The sequence below is a fragment of the Geotrypetes seraphini genome, chromosome 1 (assembly GCF_902459505.1).
Source record: "Geotrypetes seraphini chromosome 1, aGeoSer1.1, whole genome shotgun sequence".
NCBI classification, from domain to species: domain Eukaryota; kingdom Metazoa; phylum Chordata; class Amphibia; order Gymnophiona; family Dermophiidae; genus Geotrypetes; species Geotrypetes seraphini.
In genome coordinates, this window is record NC_047084.1 from 228,854,873 (window position 1) to 228,871,774 (window position 16,902).

General features: G+C 42.6%; 1 protein-coding gene across 9 annotated transcripts in view; it reads left to right on the forward strand.

Moving 5' to 3' along the window:
• Positions 1 to 8,410: 8,410 nt before the first annotated feature.
• ARAP2 (ArfGAP with RhoGAP domain, ankyrin repeat and PH domain 2) overlaps positions 8,411 to 16,902 on the forward strand; it is a 402,332-nt gene continuing 393,840 nt past the window's right edge. For 2 of the 9 annotated variants that reach the window (XM_033947696.1, XM_033947732.1), the window contains exon 1: positions 9,566 to 9,713. Coding sequence is in view for 2 of the 9 variants with exons in the window: in XM_033947679.1 (XP_033803570.1) it covers positions 9,117 to 9,168 (52 nt within the window). In the remaining 7 variants the exon portion in view is untranslated. Of the gene's footprint in view, positions 9,169 to 9,565; positions 9,826 to 9,849; positions 9,979 to 16,902 lie in introns of those variants that run through there. The other 7 variants (XM_033947679.1, XM_033947686.1, XM_033947705.1 and 4 more) reach the window with 7 other exon arrangements.

Sequence of the window (16,902 nt, forward strand, 5' to 3'; positions counted from 1 at the left end):
TATATACTTTACCAGTATTTGACTTATCTAAATAGGGATACTTGTAAAGATTAAAATCACCACCTGCAAGCAAGGGCACAGATCCAACCAATTCTGGTAAGTGAAATAATTCTGTAAAAGACTGCTGATCTTCCTTATTGGATAATTCAAGCCAAAGGAACGGCACTGATGTAAATATTAATACTACAATTAAAATTTCTCCACTAGTCACATTAGAAAGTTACTAACGTTCCTCAGATTGCCACACCAATCAGCAGTGTGGTAGCATATCCTCACCGGAACAATTTTTTGTAACTTTGTGTGAGCTTTATATTTTTCATATCGTGATACTTTTTTATAACTTATAACTTATTAAAGCTAATACGTGCTGTAAAGAATGACTTATCTTTTTTGCACCGGGTCTGTTTCATTCCCCACCGACGTGTTTCAGATGTTTCCTCAAGGTCGGGGACATGAATCACTGGAAAAAGTGAGAACCCCGTTAGTTCAATGAACCGGCGCCAAACAATACTTAAAAACAACTATATGCTAATATAAATACCAGACTTATCCGGAATACAGCATAACGCTAATCCATGATAGAAGTCCAAGGCTGTAAGATGGCCGCGGCGTGTAGTGGAGTTTTTAAAGCAACCTCCCCCTGACATGTGACCCGTGATGTCCTGAGAACCAGCTGAACCAATGTGTCATTAGTTTGGATTAAGAAAACTAACACTGAACAGACTGTCAGAAAAAGTAAACAACGGAACAGAGGACAGAGTTTTAAATTGCTGAAGTCAGCCAATCGCTGGTAAGATTTAACCCGTGGGGATTCATGGTATTTAGTGAAAACATCCATCGTAATTCTTTAATAGTGAGCCTGTGCTCTATGTTGCCTCCCTCCCACCCAACATTTATCTTGTCAATGATCCGCCACCTCATATCAGTGAACTTATGCTTAAATAAAGTCCAATGACGGACCAAAGGAGCAGTTTCGGTGCCTGTATGAACTCTAGATTTATGTTCGTTTAAATGAACTTTAATAGCCCTGGTGGTGCGTCCGATGTATAACTTGGGACAGGGGCATGATATCATATAGATAACATGAGACGAGTTGCAATCGGTTTTGTGCTTGGCTTGAAAAACCTGGCCTGTTTGAGGATGTTCCCAACTCTCCCCTGTGATGGCAAATGTGCACCACTGGCACTGTCCGCAGGTGGAATGACCCCATGCCACGCTAGAGATACTTTCTCTATAAGGGGTGATCAATTGCCCTATATTCCTCGATCTTTTGAATGCAAAGGTGGGGGTGTCCACATCATGTCCTAAAATTAATTTGGCAATATGCCAATGTTTAAGTATGCTACGTTTGATGTTGAGAGCTAGAGGGGAAAACAATTGCACACACACTATTGGTTTGTTTTCAATATTGGTCTGATTATACTGAAGTAGGACACTTCTGTGGGCATATCTAGCACGGGTATAAGCTTGGCGTATGACTTCCTTAGGATAACCTCTTAATTTGGATCTGTTTTTGAGGTCCCGAGCTTGGATTTTGAACTCCCTAGTAGAGAAACAAATGCGGCGCAAACGCAAAAACTGGCTGTACGGGAGACTGTCCTTTAGCTGGCGCGGATGATAACTATGGTAACGAAGCATACTATTCCTGTCTGTGGGTTTTCGGAATATGGTGGTTAATAAATTCCCTTGAGACTTGAAAATCCAAAGATCTAAAAAGGATATGTGTTGATGTTAGGGTCCATTTGATTCAGCCAATGCAAAAATTCATTAAAATGATTAAAATTGGACCGCCAGATGCAAAATATATCATCCAAATATCGCTTCCATATAACCACATGTTGAAACCAATGAGACTGATAAAGATGTTCTTCCTCGAGATTCGCCATATATAAGGTGGCGATGGACGGGGTGAGGGAAGCGCCCATGGCAATGCCATGGGTTTGTAGATAAAACTTCCCATTGTACCAAAAGTAACTACGAGTTAGAACTAGCTTGGTTAAGTCCATGAGAAAGGTGGTAAGTATTCTATTACAAAAAGTTTGACTTTCAAAGATTCTCTCCAGCATACTAAGAGCTCCTTCAATGGGGATCATGGTGTAAAGAGATTTGACATCCAACGTGATAAGTTGCCAATCGGAGTGGATCCCTGAAAGTTCCTTTAACATGAGAATCATGTGGGTGCTGTCCTTCACATGGGATTTAATTTTAACCACCTCATGTTGGAGAAATTTATCCACAAATTTGGACAGAGGTTCTAACAAGGAGTTTTTCATAGACACGATGGGCTGACCCGGGGGGTTAATCATTGATTTATGTATTTTGGGTAAGAACTGAATTTTCGGAGTACTGTGAAAAGGGGGGCGGAGAAAGGCAGCTTCTTTTGTGGTTATGATTTTGGACTTGTAGGCACGAGATACAATGATGGAAATATCGATTTTCAATGCCATTGCTGGATCCTCAGAAAAAAGACTATAGAAGCAGATGTCGTTGAAGATAGTAAAGGACAGTCTCCCGTACAGCCAGTTTTTGCGTTTGCGCTGCATTTCTTTCTCTACTAGGGAGTTCAAAATCCAAGCTCGGGACCTCAAAAACAGATTCAAATTAAGAGGTTATCCTAAGGAAGTCATACGCCAAGCTTATACCCGTGCTAGATATGCCCACAGAAGTGTCTTACTTCAGTATAATCAGACCAATATTGAAAACAAACCCATAGTGTGTGTGCAATTGTTTTCCCCTCCAGCTCTCAACATCAAACGTAGCATACTTAAACATTGGCATGTTGCCAAATTAATTTTAGGACATGATGTGGACACCCCCACCTTTGCATTCAAAAGATCGAGGAATATAGGGCAATTGATCACCCCTTATAGAGAAAGTATCTCTAGCGTGGCATGGGGTCATTCCACCTGCGGACAGTGCCAGTGGTGCACATTTGCCATCACAGGGGAGAGTTGGGAACATCCTCAAACAGGCCAGGTTTTTCAAGGCAAGCACAAAACCGATTGCAACTCGTCTCATGTTATCTATATGATATCATGCCCCTGTCCCAAGTTATACATCGGACGCACCACCAGGGCTATTAAAGTTCATTTAAATGAACATAAATCTAGAGTCCATACAGGCACCGAAACTGCTCCTTTGGACTTTATTTAAGCATAAGTTCACTGATATGAGGTGGCGGATCATTGACAAGATAAATGTTGGGTGGGAGGGAGGCAACATAGAGCACAGGCTCACTATTAAAGAATTACGATGGATGTTTTCACTAAATACCATGAGTCCCCATGGGTTAAATCTTACCAGCGATTGGCTGACTTCAGCAATTTAAAACTCTGTCCTCTGTTCCGTTGTTTACTTTTTCTGACAGTCTGTTCAGGGTTAGTTTTCTTAATCCAAACTAATGACACATTGGTTCAGCTGGTTCTCAGGACATCACGGGTCACATGTCAGGGGGAGGTTGCTTTAAAAACTCCACTACACGCCGCGGCCATCTTACAGCCTTGGACTTCTATCATGGATTAGCGTTATGCTGTATTCCGGATAAGTCTGGTATTTATATTAGCATATAGTTGTTTTTAAGTATTGATTGGCGCCGGTTCATTGAACTAACAGGGTTCTCACTCTTTCCAGTGATTCATGTCCCCGACCCTGAGGAAACATCTGAAACGCGTCGGTGGGGAATGAAACAGACCCGGTGCAAAAAAGATAAGTCATTCTTTACAGCACGTATTAGCTTTAATAAGTTATAAGTTATAAAAAAGTATCACTATATGAAAAATATAAAGCTTACACAAAGTTACAAAAAATTGTTCCGGTGAGGATATGCTACCACACTGCTGATTGGTGTGGCAATCTGAGGAACGTTAGTAACTTTCTAATGTGACTAGTGGAGAAATTTTAATTGTAGCTTCCTTATTGGAGGCATATAGTGAAATAAGATTAATTCAATTTCCCTGATATAAAATTTGAGCAATAACCCACCTCCCAGACGGATCCACTCTATGATGGAGTACAGTGACAGAAGCTGATTTATGGATTACAATCACAACCCCACCACATTTACCCACGGCGGGGGCAAAAAGACATTGACCTACCCAGTCTCTCTGCAATTTCAGAGATTCCCTAAAATTTAGGTGTGTTTCCTGAATTAAAGCTATGGTAGATTTCAAAGATTTAAGATAAGTAAGTATCTTCTTACACTTGATCATATTATTCAGAGCATATTATTCGGAGCATTTACGTTTAGAGAAACACAATGAAACTCAATCATCAATAAAACAAAACAGATAATAGGGAGACATACCACTGAAACAGAAAATAAAAAAACAGGCTGAAGATAAGAGAGAAAGAAACTAAGGGGTCCTTTTACAAAGGCGCGGTAGCGGTTTAACGCATGGAATACTACGCATTAAACCGCCTGCCGTGCTAGTACCTAACGCCTCCATTGACGAGGCGTTAGGATTTTAGGCTGCTGCGGGGGTTAGCGCATGATGAAATGTCCGACGCGCTAACCCCCGTAGCGCGCCTTGATAAAAGGAGCCCTAAAAATAACCAGGTACTGTATAGAACAGGGGTGTCAAAGTCCCTCCTCGAGGGCCATAATCCAGTCGGGTTTTCAGGATTTCCCCAATGAATATGCATGAGATCTATTAGCATACAATGAAAGCAGTGCATGCAAATAGATCTCATGCATATTCATTGGGGAAATCCTGAAAACCCGACTGGATTGCGGCCCTCGAGGAAGGACTTTGACACCCCTGGTATAGAACTTGGTTTGCAATAAAACAAGGCAAACCATTAACCAGAGAACTTGTAAGCGAGTAAAGCAAGCATGCAGGAGAGCCAGGGGAGCTTCCACTGTAGCCCTAAACTATTCTAAATCTACTAAAACAGTAGACTAACACACTTAGCAAAAGTGAAATACAAATAAGCAGTACATAAGCAGACACAAAATTGGAAGAAAACCATAATACCATGCCATTCAGCATAGGTCCAATGCAGACAAACAGATGAAGCAGGAACAAATCACAAGTCTTCAAGTAGGAGACGAGACTTGAACTTCCATAGCAGATAAACCTTGTTGCTGTAAATAAGACTGTAAATCCTCAGGGAAATCAAAATTTTTAGTGACGTTATTCAAGGTGACCCATATGCGTTCCGGATAGAATAGGCCATATTGTGCTTTCAGGCGTTTAAGTTCAGGCCACATAGCCAAAAATTGCTTCCATCGATAAGCTGTAGATTTCGCCAGGTCCGGCAAAATATGAAAGGTGTGATCTTGTCATTTTAAAGGTGCTTTGGCCTTGGCCGCATTTAGAATAGCCAGCACTTGTGGGTACTGTAGCAATTTAAGTACCATGGGCCTGGGATACTTGGAATTACGCAATCGATTCAAAGAGACCTGATGAGCCCTATCAGTTTCCATCGGCGGGTCAAAACGAAGATTAAGTAATTCTGGTATGAATTTAACACAGAAACTGATAGGATCGTCCACTTCTGCCACTTCAGGGATCCCCAAAATACGAAGGTTATTACGGCGACTGCGATTTGCCAAATCAACGAGTAAAGACTTGCCTTCCAACTTCTTAGTATGAGAATCTAAAGCTTCCAGTTTCTGACAGAGTGAGTGAATTTGCTCAGTTTGAGACTCAACTCCGGTTCATAAATCTTGGAGAACCTGGTGGTTTGCGAGAAGCATTTCTTTAATTTCAGCAAACTCAGTCATCATTGTCGATGGCAAGGCTGAACTTGCAGGCTCTTTGGATGAGTGTGACTTCGCCGGTGAGGGCGGATCAGGTTTAGCCCTCTTAGCCAATTGTAGCGCTGCAAACGCAGCATTGATTCGCTGTGTTTTAGATTGTGCCATAGCAGAAGTCACAAGTAGAAATATACCAAAGCGCTTTGGATATGTAGATGTAGATGATAAAAGAAGATGCTAGTAGGCCTGGCAGGAGCTCACCAAAACACGTCCATTCACATGCTGCGCTAAACCACGCCCCTGGGGAAGGATGAATTTTAAGAAAATGCTGAAAACTCAATTATTTGCCAATGCCTTCTTATGCTAAGATATATTTCAGTTGATAATTGCCTTTTAGAATTTTTTTTTGACAGCAATGTATGATTTAAAGCTTGTTTGTACTTTTTTTTTTTTCAAATCTTTATTCATTTTTAAAACTCATAATAAGTGTAACATAGACTACACTCATTTTATACTTTAACAACACTTAATATATCATCAAATTCTAACTTACATCAAATATCCCCCCTCCCTCATACCCAACAATTACTGTATTCTTGTTTGTACTTCTGAATTGATTGAATTTGTGCTTTTATAACAGGGACGATTAACAATGTTGTCTTGACATGCCTATGTTATATGTGATAATCGGAGGGAAACAAGATTTTCTGTATGTGATATGGAAACCACATAGTTGTATGCGGTACATAAATTTTTAAATAAATAAATAAATGGCCTTAGGCGTCCCTTTAGATTCGATTCTTGTGAAAGGTAGGCTCCAGAAATGTATACCTTTGAAACCCTGGCCTACATTTCTGGCGCCTACCTTACATGTGGATATGATTCTACAAATGTGACCATTGCACGATTGACACATAATCAGCAGCTATTTTGTAGATGGCCACCAATAACGGTGCCCTGTGTAAGATCCGAACCTAAGGGTCTGCAGGTGGTGCTAGAGTGTGGCAGTGGCAGGTGGTACGAGAGTGTAGTACAGTGGTTAGAGCTATAACCTCCGTACCCTGAGTGTGGGTTCAAACCCTGTGTTGCTCCTTGTGACCCTGGGCAAGTCGCTTAATCCTCCACTGTCCCAGGTACATTAGATAGACTGTGAGCCCACTGGGACAGAAAGGGAAAATGCTTGAAGTACTTGTATGTAAATTGCTTTGAGTGTGTTATAAAACTACATAAAGGTGGTATACAAGTCCCAATCCCCTAGAGCAGGGGTGTCAAACTCAAATCACATAAGGGGCCAAAATCTAAAACACAGGCTAAGTCGTGGGCTGGATTTTTTTATTAAGATACTTACCCCCTCCTTTGCTGACACACAGCATGGGCCCCAGCACTGGTGGCGGCTCCAATGCTAACAGGACTTCTGTCAGAGTCGGATCAATCGCCACCGCCAAAACCCACACTGTGTGCCAGGAAAGGAGGGGGTAAGTATCTTAATAAAAAAATCCAGCCCACGACTTAGCCTGTGTTTTAGATTTTGGCCCCTTATGTGATTTGAGTTTGACACCCCTGCTCTAGGGGATTGGGACTTGTATACCACCTTTATGTAGTTTTATAACACACTCAAAGCAATTTATATACAAGTACTTCAAGCATTTTCCCTTTCTGTTCCAGTGGGCTCACAGTCTATCTAATGTACCTGGGACAGTGGAGGATTAAGCGACTTGCCCAGGGTCACAAGGAGCAGCACAGGGTTTGAACCCACACTCAGGGTACGGAGGTTGTAGCTCTAACCACTGTACTACACTCTCGTACCACCTGCCACTGCCACACTCTAGCACCACCTGCAGACCCTTAGGTTCGGATCTTACACAGGGCACCGTTATTGGTGGCCATCTACAAAATAGCTGCTGATTATGTGTCAAGTCTTAGTAGATGTATAGGGATACAACTTCTCCAACCCCACACCGGCTACAAAATAAATAAAAAAGACTTTTCCTCTCTTTTAGGTCCTAGTTCACGCTTATTGTCTAACACCAGTTCTGGCAGGATACACATATCAAATTTGATATATTGTAATCATAAAATAGAAAATAAAATTATTTTTTCTACCTTTTGTTGTCTGGTCATTTTGCTTTTAGTCCCAGTTTCTCTTTCTGATTTTGTCTATCTTCTAATTTTCTTTCCAGTGTCTGCTGTCCATTTTTTCCTCCTCTTCTCTCTTGCTCCAGTCCCTGTCTCCAACATATTGATTTTTCCCTTTCAAATTTTCTGCCTCTGTCCACTCAAATTTTGCCGTCTTTCTCATCCTTCTCCTTTTTAAATTTTCAGCTGCCTATCAATTTTCCATCTTCTCTTATTCAGTAGCTCTACCATATCCCATCTCACTCCTTTCCCAGTCTCCTATTTCCTTCTATCTCTCCTCTTGGTCCAACATTTTGCTCTGTCTCTTTCTGTTGTTCTTCTTCCCTCCCCCCTTGATGCTGAACAATGAGATGGAAAGAAAATAAAATAAAAAGATGCTGCATCTTTCTCTCCCTTCCACCCCCAGGTCTAACATTTCTCCCTCCCTTCCATCCCCAGATCCAACTTCTTCTCTCCCTTTCTCTTCCCAACTGCCTCCCTCTCTCCCCCCAGGTCCACAATTTCTCCCTTTCTCTTCCCAATGGTTCTCCCTTCAAGTATCTTTTTCCTTCTTTCTCCACACTACCCCAGGTCCAACCTCTCTCCCTTCATCTCACTCTCATCACAGCCCAGCTTGCCTTTCCCTCCAGCACCGGTCCCCCTCTCCTCACAGCCCGGCGTGTCTTTCCCTCTGGCGCCGGTCCGATGTCACCAAGCTGAGGAATCTGCGGGTCTCAGCGACTTGGGAGTGTTGTACGTGGCTCCTCCTCCTGCTTTTCGCTTTTCCAGTGATGTGCAACTTCCTGTTTACGCCCGGGTGGACCGCGGCGGACGTTAGGCAGGAGGGGAAACCAAGGACAACACTGATGAATCGCTGCCGAAGTCGGAAGACTTTCTGGCATGACGGCAACGTCGGACCGGTGCGGGAGGGAGGAGACGCTGGGATCTGAGAAGTTCAGGAGCATTGCTGCAGGCCACATAAAAAGGCCTGGTGGGCTGGATTCGGCCCATGGACCTTGGGTTTGACACATGTGCCCTAGAGTATGAAATATTGCTTTGGAGCAGGAAAGAATAGAAACTTGGGTTAGAGAATGAGATGGGGACAAAATCATAAGTGTCTGAGGCTTGTGCAGATGAGGACAGAGCTTGCAGGGATGAGGCAGGGACAGAACTCATAGGGACTGGACAGGGTTGGAGATAGCTCCTACAGGGCAGTTCTCTACTCTGAATATAGGGGTGAAACACAACACAAATTACCAGGACTCCTCACAGGACACAAGAAACAGCTTGTTTAGTATTGGTGATGCTTAGCACCCATTGGATGCACAGAATTGACTCCTATGACTGGAAAAGAGGTGGGTATTAAGTAGAAATTGAAAACAAGAAATGAGAATATTCTACAACTAAAGGTAGCACTGTAGCATTCATAAAATAGTAACTGCTATGGTTGATGAAGAGCTTGGAAACTGAACTGCAACCCCTCCCTCCCCCCAAAAAAAAAATAGAGGGAGAGAGCAAGAGTAGTAGCTAAATTGTAAGAACAAGTGGAAAAAATTTTCTAGGTGTTTTGCCAATGCCATAAACATTTTCTACACTGAATGAGTGGGGAAAAAAAGAGAAATACTTCACAAGACCGTTTCTCCTCTTTTTACAAACAGTTTCTACATTAGCTCCTCATCCTTTTTTTTTTTTTTTTTTTTTTTTAATGATTTTGTCGTGTTTACTGTGGGTGGTGCACGGCTTCAGGCAGTGAACAGAGCACCTCCTCTCAGTGTGTGAGCGGAAAGCGCAGTCGGAAATGGAAGAACTAGCAACAAAAGAAAGCTTGAACGGTCCCTAGGATAATTAAAAGACAACGACAACAAAAACTTTCCTCTCAGCTTTTCTTCAGTATGTAAAGGTGGGCTACCAGTCTTTAGATTCTGCACGAGATCAGATGTACACAATTTTCTGGATATAAAACTCAGAGGAATAAATAGGAGTGGCATGGCTCACCACAAGACTACTTTCAGGTAGGAGGAGCTCACCTGGGAAACGGAGAAAGTTTTGAACAGGTCTAAAGAGATGGATTTCTAGAGTTTGCTATATTAGTGAAGTCGGGGAAACAGAAATAAAATACTGGATTTTTTGTATTACTCAAAGTTTTGCATGTGCGTGATTACAGAGTATGTATGCGCCCACTTTTTCTTCCTGCAACGTGGTTGAAAAGAGTCATTAAGTATGACGGCTTGTGTTATATACAAATGACCAGATCGCTGTACGTCTCAGCATTGGGCCTGACTCAGCCTGTTCTTTTATCTAATTAAATCTGAAGATGTCTGTTCTTGCAGAACGTGGCAAAAATGAAACTACACATCTGTAGGCTCAAACACTGATAGTACTAATCCTTCTCACATAGAGTATATTGGTCTCCGGCTTATACCAACACAAGGAACTCATAAAAGTGGTTTCAAAGATTTCGATTTTGCCCTATTTTGTTTCTAGTTTACTAAAGGTCAGACCCAGTAAGTAATTTGAAGGGGTACTTGGAGGATTGGTAGCTCTCAAGGTTTAAGGCTAAATGCCCTTATCTGCTGTTACTTTCTGGCTTTGTCCATGATGAAGTTATTTGGGGGTGCAGTGGAGACTGGGCAGACCAGTAATGCTGACAAATTTTAACCAGGGTGCAGTGGAAAGAAAGCCACTCTGCAAAGTATGTGGTTATGGAACCAGATTCAGCAGCGAAACAGTTAACAAAATAATTCAGTATTTTCCCCAGGATCTTTAAAATGGGTGCACCATCCAACTGATTTTACTCGCCACCTAGTTAACAGAAAAATGTATAATGCTACAAAGTACACCCCTTCTCCCCTCTGCTATGGCAAAACTTTCAGTTTAATTTCAGGAAAGGAGAGAAAAAGAACTGTAAATATTCATAGTGATTAAATAAATGGCAGAAACAACCTCCCAAGCTGTCACAAGATCACTAAGAGGCCTATTAATAAACCGTGTTAAGGTTTCTTTAGTTAATATGCATCAACTGCAAACCCTCTATGATAAAGCTTGGGTATTCTCAGCACTTGGGAAAAAGTGGTTGTGGCTACTATATGGTATCAGCATGACTACAAGCAGAGATGCAGTTAACCATTTCACATTTTCTGCCTTATTCCTGTGTTTCCCCGAAAATAAGACAGTGTCTTATATCAATTTTGGGCCCAAAAAATGCACCGGGGCTTATTTTTGAAGTAGGTCTTGTTTTTTTCATGTACAAGATCATCTCTTCCTTCCTCTCCATTCCAATTCTTCCTCTTTCCTTTCTCTCCCCCACATGTGCAGCATATTTCCTCCCTTCTCACCCATCCCCTTGTGCCTTCCCTCTGCAGCATCTTTCTATTACTCACATCCCCCTGTGTAGTAGAACCCTTGCACTGTGCACACTGCACAGCATCTTTCGATCCCTCCCTCCCTCCCTTGTGCAGCAGAACCCTTGTACAGGTTCTATCCCTCCCTTCTGTGCAGCAGAAACCTTGAGCAGTCCCTGCTGCACAGCTGAACCCCCACGGACCCTCCCATCCGAACCCCGCCGATTGCAAGACCTACATAACTCCTTCCAAAGAACAGCATCAGCAGCACTCTGAACAAGCTGCCTCACGGTCTTCTCCAGCCGGGCCTTCCATGCGCAGTGTTACTGATGACATTATCAGTGATGCAGCAGAGGGAATGCCTCGGCAGGAGAAGGCCACAAAGCAGCCTGTTTAGAGTGCTGCCGATGCTGCTCTTTATAGGTCTCGGGGTCGGAGGGGTTCGGATGGAAAGATGGGAGGGTCAGCTGGAGTTTGGCTGCATGGGGGCGGGGGAAGTGCTGCTGCTGGCGAATCCAGGGACATTTGGGTTAGGCTTCCAGGGACTAGGGCTTACTTTTGGGGTAGGGCTTAAAGTAAGACCTACCTCGAAAATCATGCTAGGGCTTATTTTTTGGGAAACACAGTAGCAGTCAATTCATGTTACCAAATCTGTGGTAAATTCAAAGCACACTCCCCACCACTTCCTTCTCTTTAATATGAGATTCATATTTATTGTGGCAGTTAATGTGTGCATGAGCTTATTTATTGTCTTTTGACCTAGGGTTACTAGATGTCCGGGAAAACTGGACATGTCCTCTTTTTTGAGGACTGTCCAGGTGCCTGGATAGTTTTTGTTTTTTTTTAAATGGGGGAGTCTATTTGGGTTTAGCTGGCTTTCCCGATTCCCCCACCTTCCTCCTTCCTGGGCCTGGCCACTGTAATTTAATCTTCAGGCAGCTGGTAGCAGCAACAGGCTGGGCCTGCTGCCACCAGCCTGTCCCAGAAGCTGCATCTCTACAAGTCCCGCCTACGTGGGGACAGGAAGTTGCTGCAGAGAGACAGCTTCCAGGGCAGGCCGGTGGCATCAGGCTTTCCCCTTTGCTGCCTGAAGATTAAATTGCAGCTGCTGGGTCTGAGGAGGATATAGATGGAGGAATTGGGAACTAGAGCGATCATGAGGAGAAGCAGCATTGGAGGTTGGGAGGAGGGAGGGGGTTGATGAACTAGCATGAGGGAAGGGAGGACTGGAGAAACAGGATGGAGGGAGAGAGAAAAGAGCATGGAATAGGGTAGTACTAGATGGGTGAGGAAGAGAGAAACAGCAGGAAAGTAGACTGGAAGGGGAGTGGGGTCAGGGGATGGCAAGAGAGAGAGAGAAAGCACAGTTCAAGGCATTTTTGAGCAATTATGTTTTCAGGTCAAGTGTTAATGTTGGCATTCATGCATGTTAATGCGGGAAGTACTTGCTACCTCATATTTAGGAGGTGCTAAATGCTCCTGTGTTAGTACTCATTAATACGAATGCGCTAGCTGGTGAATATTTTCAATGCCCATTCTCTGCATAGGATACCCCTTCCCCTAAAATACTTCAAAAAAATAGCTAACGGGCAAAAGACTTCAAGACTCTTTTGCACATTTTGTAGTAGCCTGCTTTTTACGTGCTAAGAGCACACTAGGACTTGGCACTCTTTAGAAAAAGGGTCCCTAAATTCTGAAATCTGTATGTTGGCTCACATCTAAAACTAGGCATCACCTTATAAAATTACGTGCTAAGGAGGTCCTATTGCTAAGCTATATTAAGTGCTAACTTGGGTCTAACCCAGCAAAAAATGGAGTACTGAAGGGATGCATTCAGGTGTCCTGCAGTATTCCTGCACTAACCAGTTAGCACCTCTACACGACTGCACGCTAACTGGCTAGCGCATGGATACTGCGTAAGCCAATAGAAGGAAATTCTATAAACAGCGCCTAAACTTAGGCACTGGTAGGTACCCTACTGGTGCCTATGTTAATTGGGAAACGCCATTTGAAATGGCAAGCAATGTCAAATTTAAAGTGCTTACTGGCGCCTAAATAAAAGACGCTGGAATCACACCTACGGAAGCGCCTACCTGCGCCTAACGCCACTATAGGCGTGGCTGATGCCAGAAATGTAGGCCTTGAAAGCCCTGGCTTACATTTCCAGTGCCTATCTTTCCTGGAGGTGCGATTCTCTAAATGTCGCCGCTGCATGATTGGCACGTGATCAGCAGCCACTTTTCAGTGCCATTTAGAAAATCCGGGTCTTAAGTGCCTACAAAATAGATGGCAGTAAATGCTCACTTGGCACTTTTTAAAAATGGCTAGTAAGGCAAAAAAAAATAAAAAAAAATATTAACATCAGAGGGTGTGCTAAAGCCACTTTCTATCACAGTTAAATCAAAGGATCACTAAAAACCTTATCTGGAACTTGATAATTTGGATTTAGTTTTTATGGGAATACAGTAACTTAGGTCCTTTTACTAAGCGGTGATAAATGCTAGCACATACTTACCACAGCTTAAAATGGTTTACTTCAGACGCACTCAGAAATTCCAAATCTGCATGTGCTACCCCCGCACTAAAAATATTTTTTTAATTCTTGTTAGATAAGAGTTACATTTGCATTATGTCTATCAGGTATTTTAGGCAGGGCTGTGGAGTTGGTACACAAAACTTTCAGACTCTGACTCCTTTATTTATGGTAGCTCCAGTTCGACTAGGCCTCCTTTATTTATGTATCTATGTAAGAGATTGCGGGGACGGAGACAAAGCTTGCAGGGTCAGGGACAAACTTATGTCATTAAATATACAGTCAAACCTTGGTTTGTGAGCATAATGCATGCCAGAAGCATGCTTGTAATCCAAAGCACTTGTATATTAAAGCAAATTTCCCCATAGGAAATAATAGAAACTCAGACGATTCGTTCCACAACCCAAAAACTTTAATACAAAGTATAATACTATACGTACTTGTATTGCAAGACCTTACTCATCAGAGAGAGAAGAACCATCGGCTCAGTTGTGATGATATAATGCCACAGGGCTCGGTGCTCTTCAACATCTTCATAAACGATCTGGACATAGGTACGACGAGCGTGGTGATAAAATTTGCAGATGATACAGAGTTATTCAGAGTAGTGAAGACGCAGGGGGATTGTGAAGATCTACAATGTGACATAATCAGGCTCAAGGAATGGGCTGCGACATGGCAGATGAAGTTCAACATGGACAAGTGTAAAGTGATGCATGTTGGTAACAAAAACCTCATGCACAAATACAGGATGTCTGGGGCAGTACTTGTAGAGACCTCCCAGGAAAGGGACTTGGGAGCTCTGATCGACAAGTCGATGAAGCCGTCCGTGAAATGTGTGGCGGCGGCTGTGAAAAGGGCGAACAGAATGCTAGGAATAATAAAGAGGGGGATCACAAACAGATCAGAGGTTATCATACCATGGCCATGGTAAGCCCTCACCTGGAGTACTGCGTCCAGCACTGGTCGCCGTACATGAAAGACACGATACTACTCAAAAGAGTCCAGAGAAGAGCTACTAAGATGGTTAAGGGGTTGGAGGAGCTGCCGTACAGCGAAACTGGGCCGCTTCTCCCTCTAGCAGAGGAGATTGAGAGGGGACATGATCAAAACATTCAAGGTACTGAAGGGGATAGACTTTGTAGATAATGACATGTTGTTCACCCTCTCCAAGGTAGGGAGAACGAGAGGGCACTCTCTAAAGTTGAAAGGGGATAGATTCCATACAAACGTAAGGAAGTTCTTCACCCAGAGAGTGGTAGAAAACTGGAATGCTCTTCCGGAGTCTGTCATAGGGGAACACACCCTCCAGGGATTCAAGACAAAGTTAGACAAGTTCCTGCTAAACAAGGACGTACGCTGGTAAGGCTAGTGTCAGTTAGGGCGCTGGTCTTTGACCAGAGGGCTGCCACATGAGCGGACTGCTGGGCATGATGGATCACTGGTCTTACCCAACAGCGGCAATTCTTTTGTTCTTATGTACTCGTATTGCAAGACCTCGCTTGTTTAGAACAGTCACTACACTCCCGCAGGGTCAGAGATTGAAGAACCATCAGCTGAATTGTGATGATGTGATGCGTGTATAGTAAATGTGCTCATATTGCAAGACTTTGCTTGTTTAGAACAGTCACTACACTCTTGCAGTGTCAGAGAGAGCGAGAAGAACCACCGGCTCAGTTGTGATGTGTGTATATTGTATGTACTTGTCTTGCAAGACGTTGCTTGTTTATCAAGTTAAAATGTAATAAAATGTTTTGCTTGTCTTGCAAAACACTTGCAAACCAAGTTACTTGCAATCCAAGGTTTTACTGTATTACATTTTGTAACTTTTATGTTATGTTGATCAGGTTTTCTATTCTGCCTTTACCTATTCAGTTCAAGGTCAGGAAATTACAATGGACAATTTGACACAGACATTCAATAGGGTTGCTAGTATAGGTACTAATTAGTACAGGCCTAATTTTCGGGGAACTAACTCAGATGCGTAGTGACACCTAAGTAAACCAAGCCTATTCTCCACCCCTAAACACACTTACTTTTCAGGTGGATATCAGAAGGCACCTCCACTTAGGTGTTCCTAGGCACCATGCAGAATTCTGCATGTAAATTTAAATTTTTTAAATTAATTATTCAATTAACTTCAATGGCAAGGTCAATTATTTTAGCTAGGTGGTGCTAGATGGTCTCAGTTACAGCACCTAGAGGCAACTATCTAAGGGCTCCTTTTATGAAGCCGCGTTAGCGGCTTTATCACATGTGACTTTTTATCACGCGCTAACCCCTGTGCTAGCCAAAAAACTGCCGCCTGCTCAAGAGGAGCGGCTGGCAGTTTAGCACACGCTATTACGCGTGTTAAACTGCTAACGTGGCTTCGTAAAAGGAGCCTAAGGTGCTGTGTATAGAATCAGGCCCTAATTGATTAGCGCAATATTACCATGTGGCCCTTACCACCTGCAAAACAGCTGTCGGTAACTGTTGCTTTGGTAATTACTCTTAATGGCTGCACAGTAATAGCAACATTAGTGCCTGGCAATTAATTTAAAAAAATGGGAAATGGGCCATTTTCTTGCTGCAGTAAAAATGGCCATAGTGTTTAGAAAAAAAAACCATGTAAAGGTTAACCCATGTATCTTAGTAAAAGGACCCCATGTTCAGGCAGGCAAATAATTGCTCTAATTGAATTATTTGATCCCACTTTAACAAAATAAGGTGCCCTTTTCCCCATTTATTAAGCCGCGTTAGGGTTTTTTTATTGCTGGCCACTGCGGTCAAAGTTCAGACGCTCATAAAATTTATTTGAGTGTCAGAGCTTTTACTACAGCATCCGGCAATAAAAAACCCTAATGCGGCTTGATAAAAGGAGGCCTAAAAGAGGTTCTACAAGCAATTAAATCATACCTCTTATGAAATATGTTTTCTTTGTATTAGGATGTAGCATGAATTTTCCAGAGCTGGCATTATTAGACAAAGGGAAAACTTTGTAGCGCAGACATGGGCTGAAATAGTATGGCCTATGGGACAATATTGATTATCCCATGTGATTATAAAGTACTTTTTCTTTTTTAAATTTTATGTGGGGTTTTTTACAATGCATAAAGAAAAATATACCTATAACAAATAAAATATTATATCCTATCCAAATATAGAAGGCAAAATAAACCACAGATTTACACATCCTGGAAAACTAAGCGCCACGGCAAATGAATGGGCTTCGG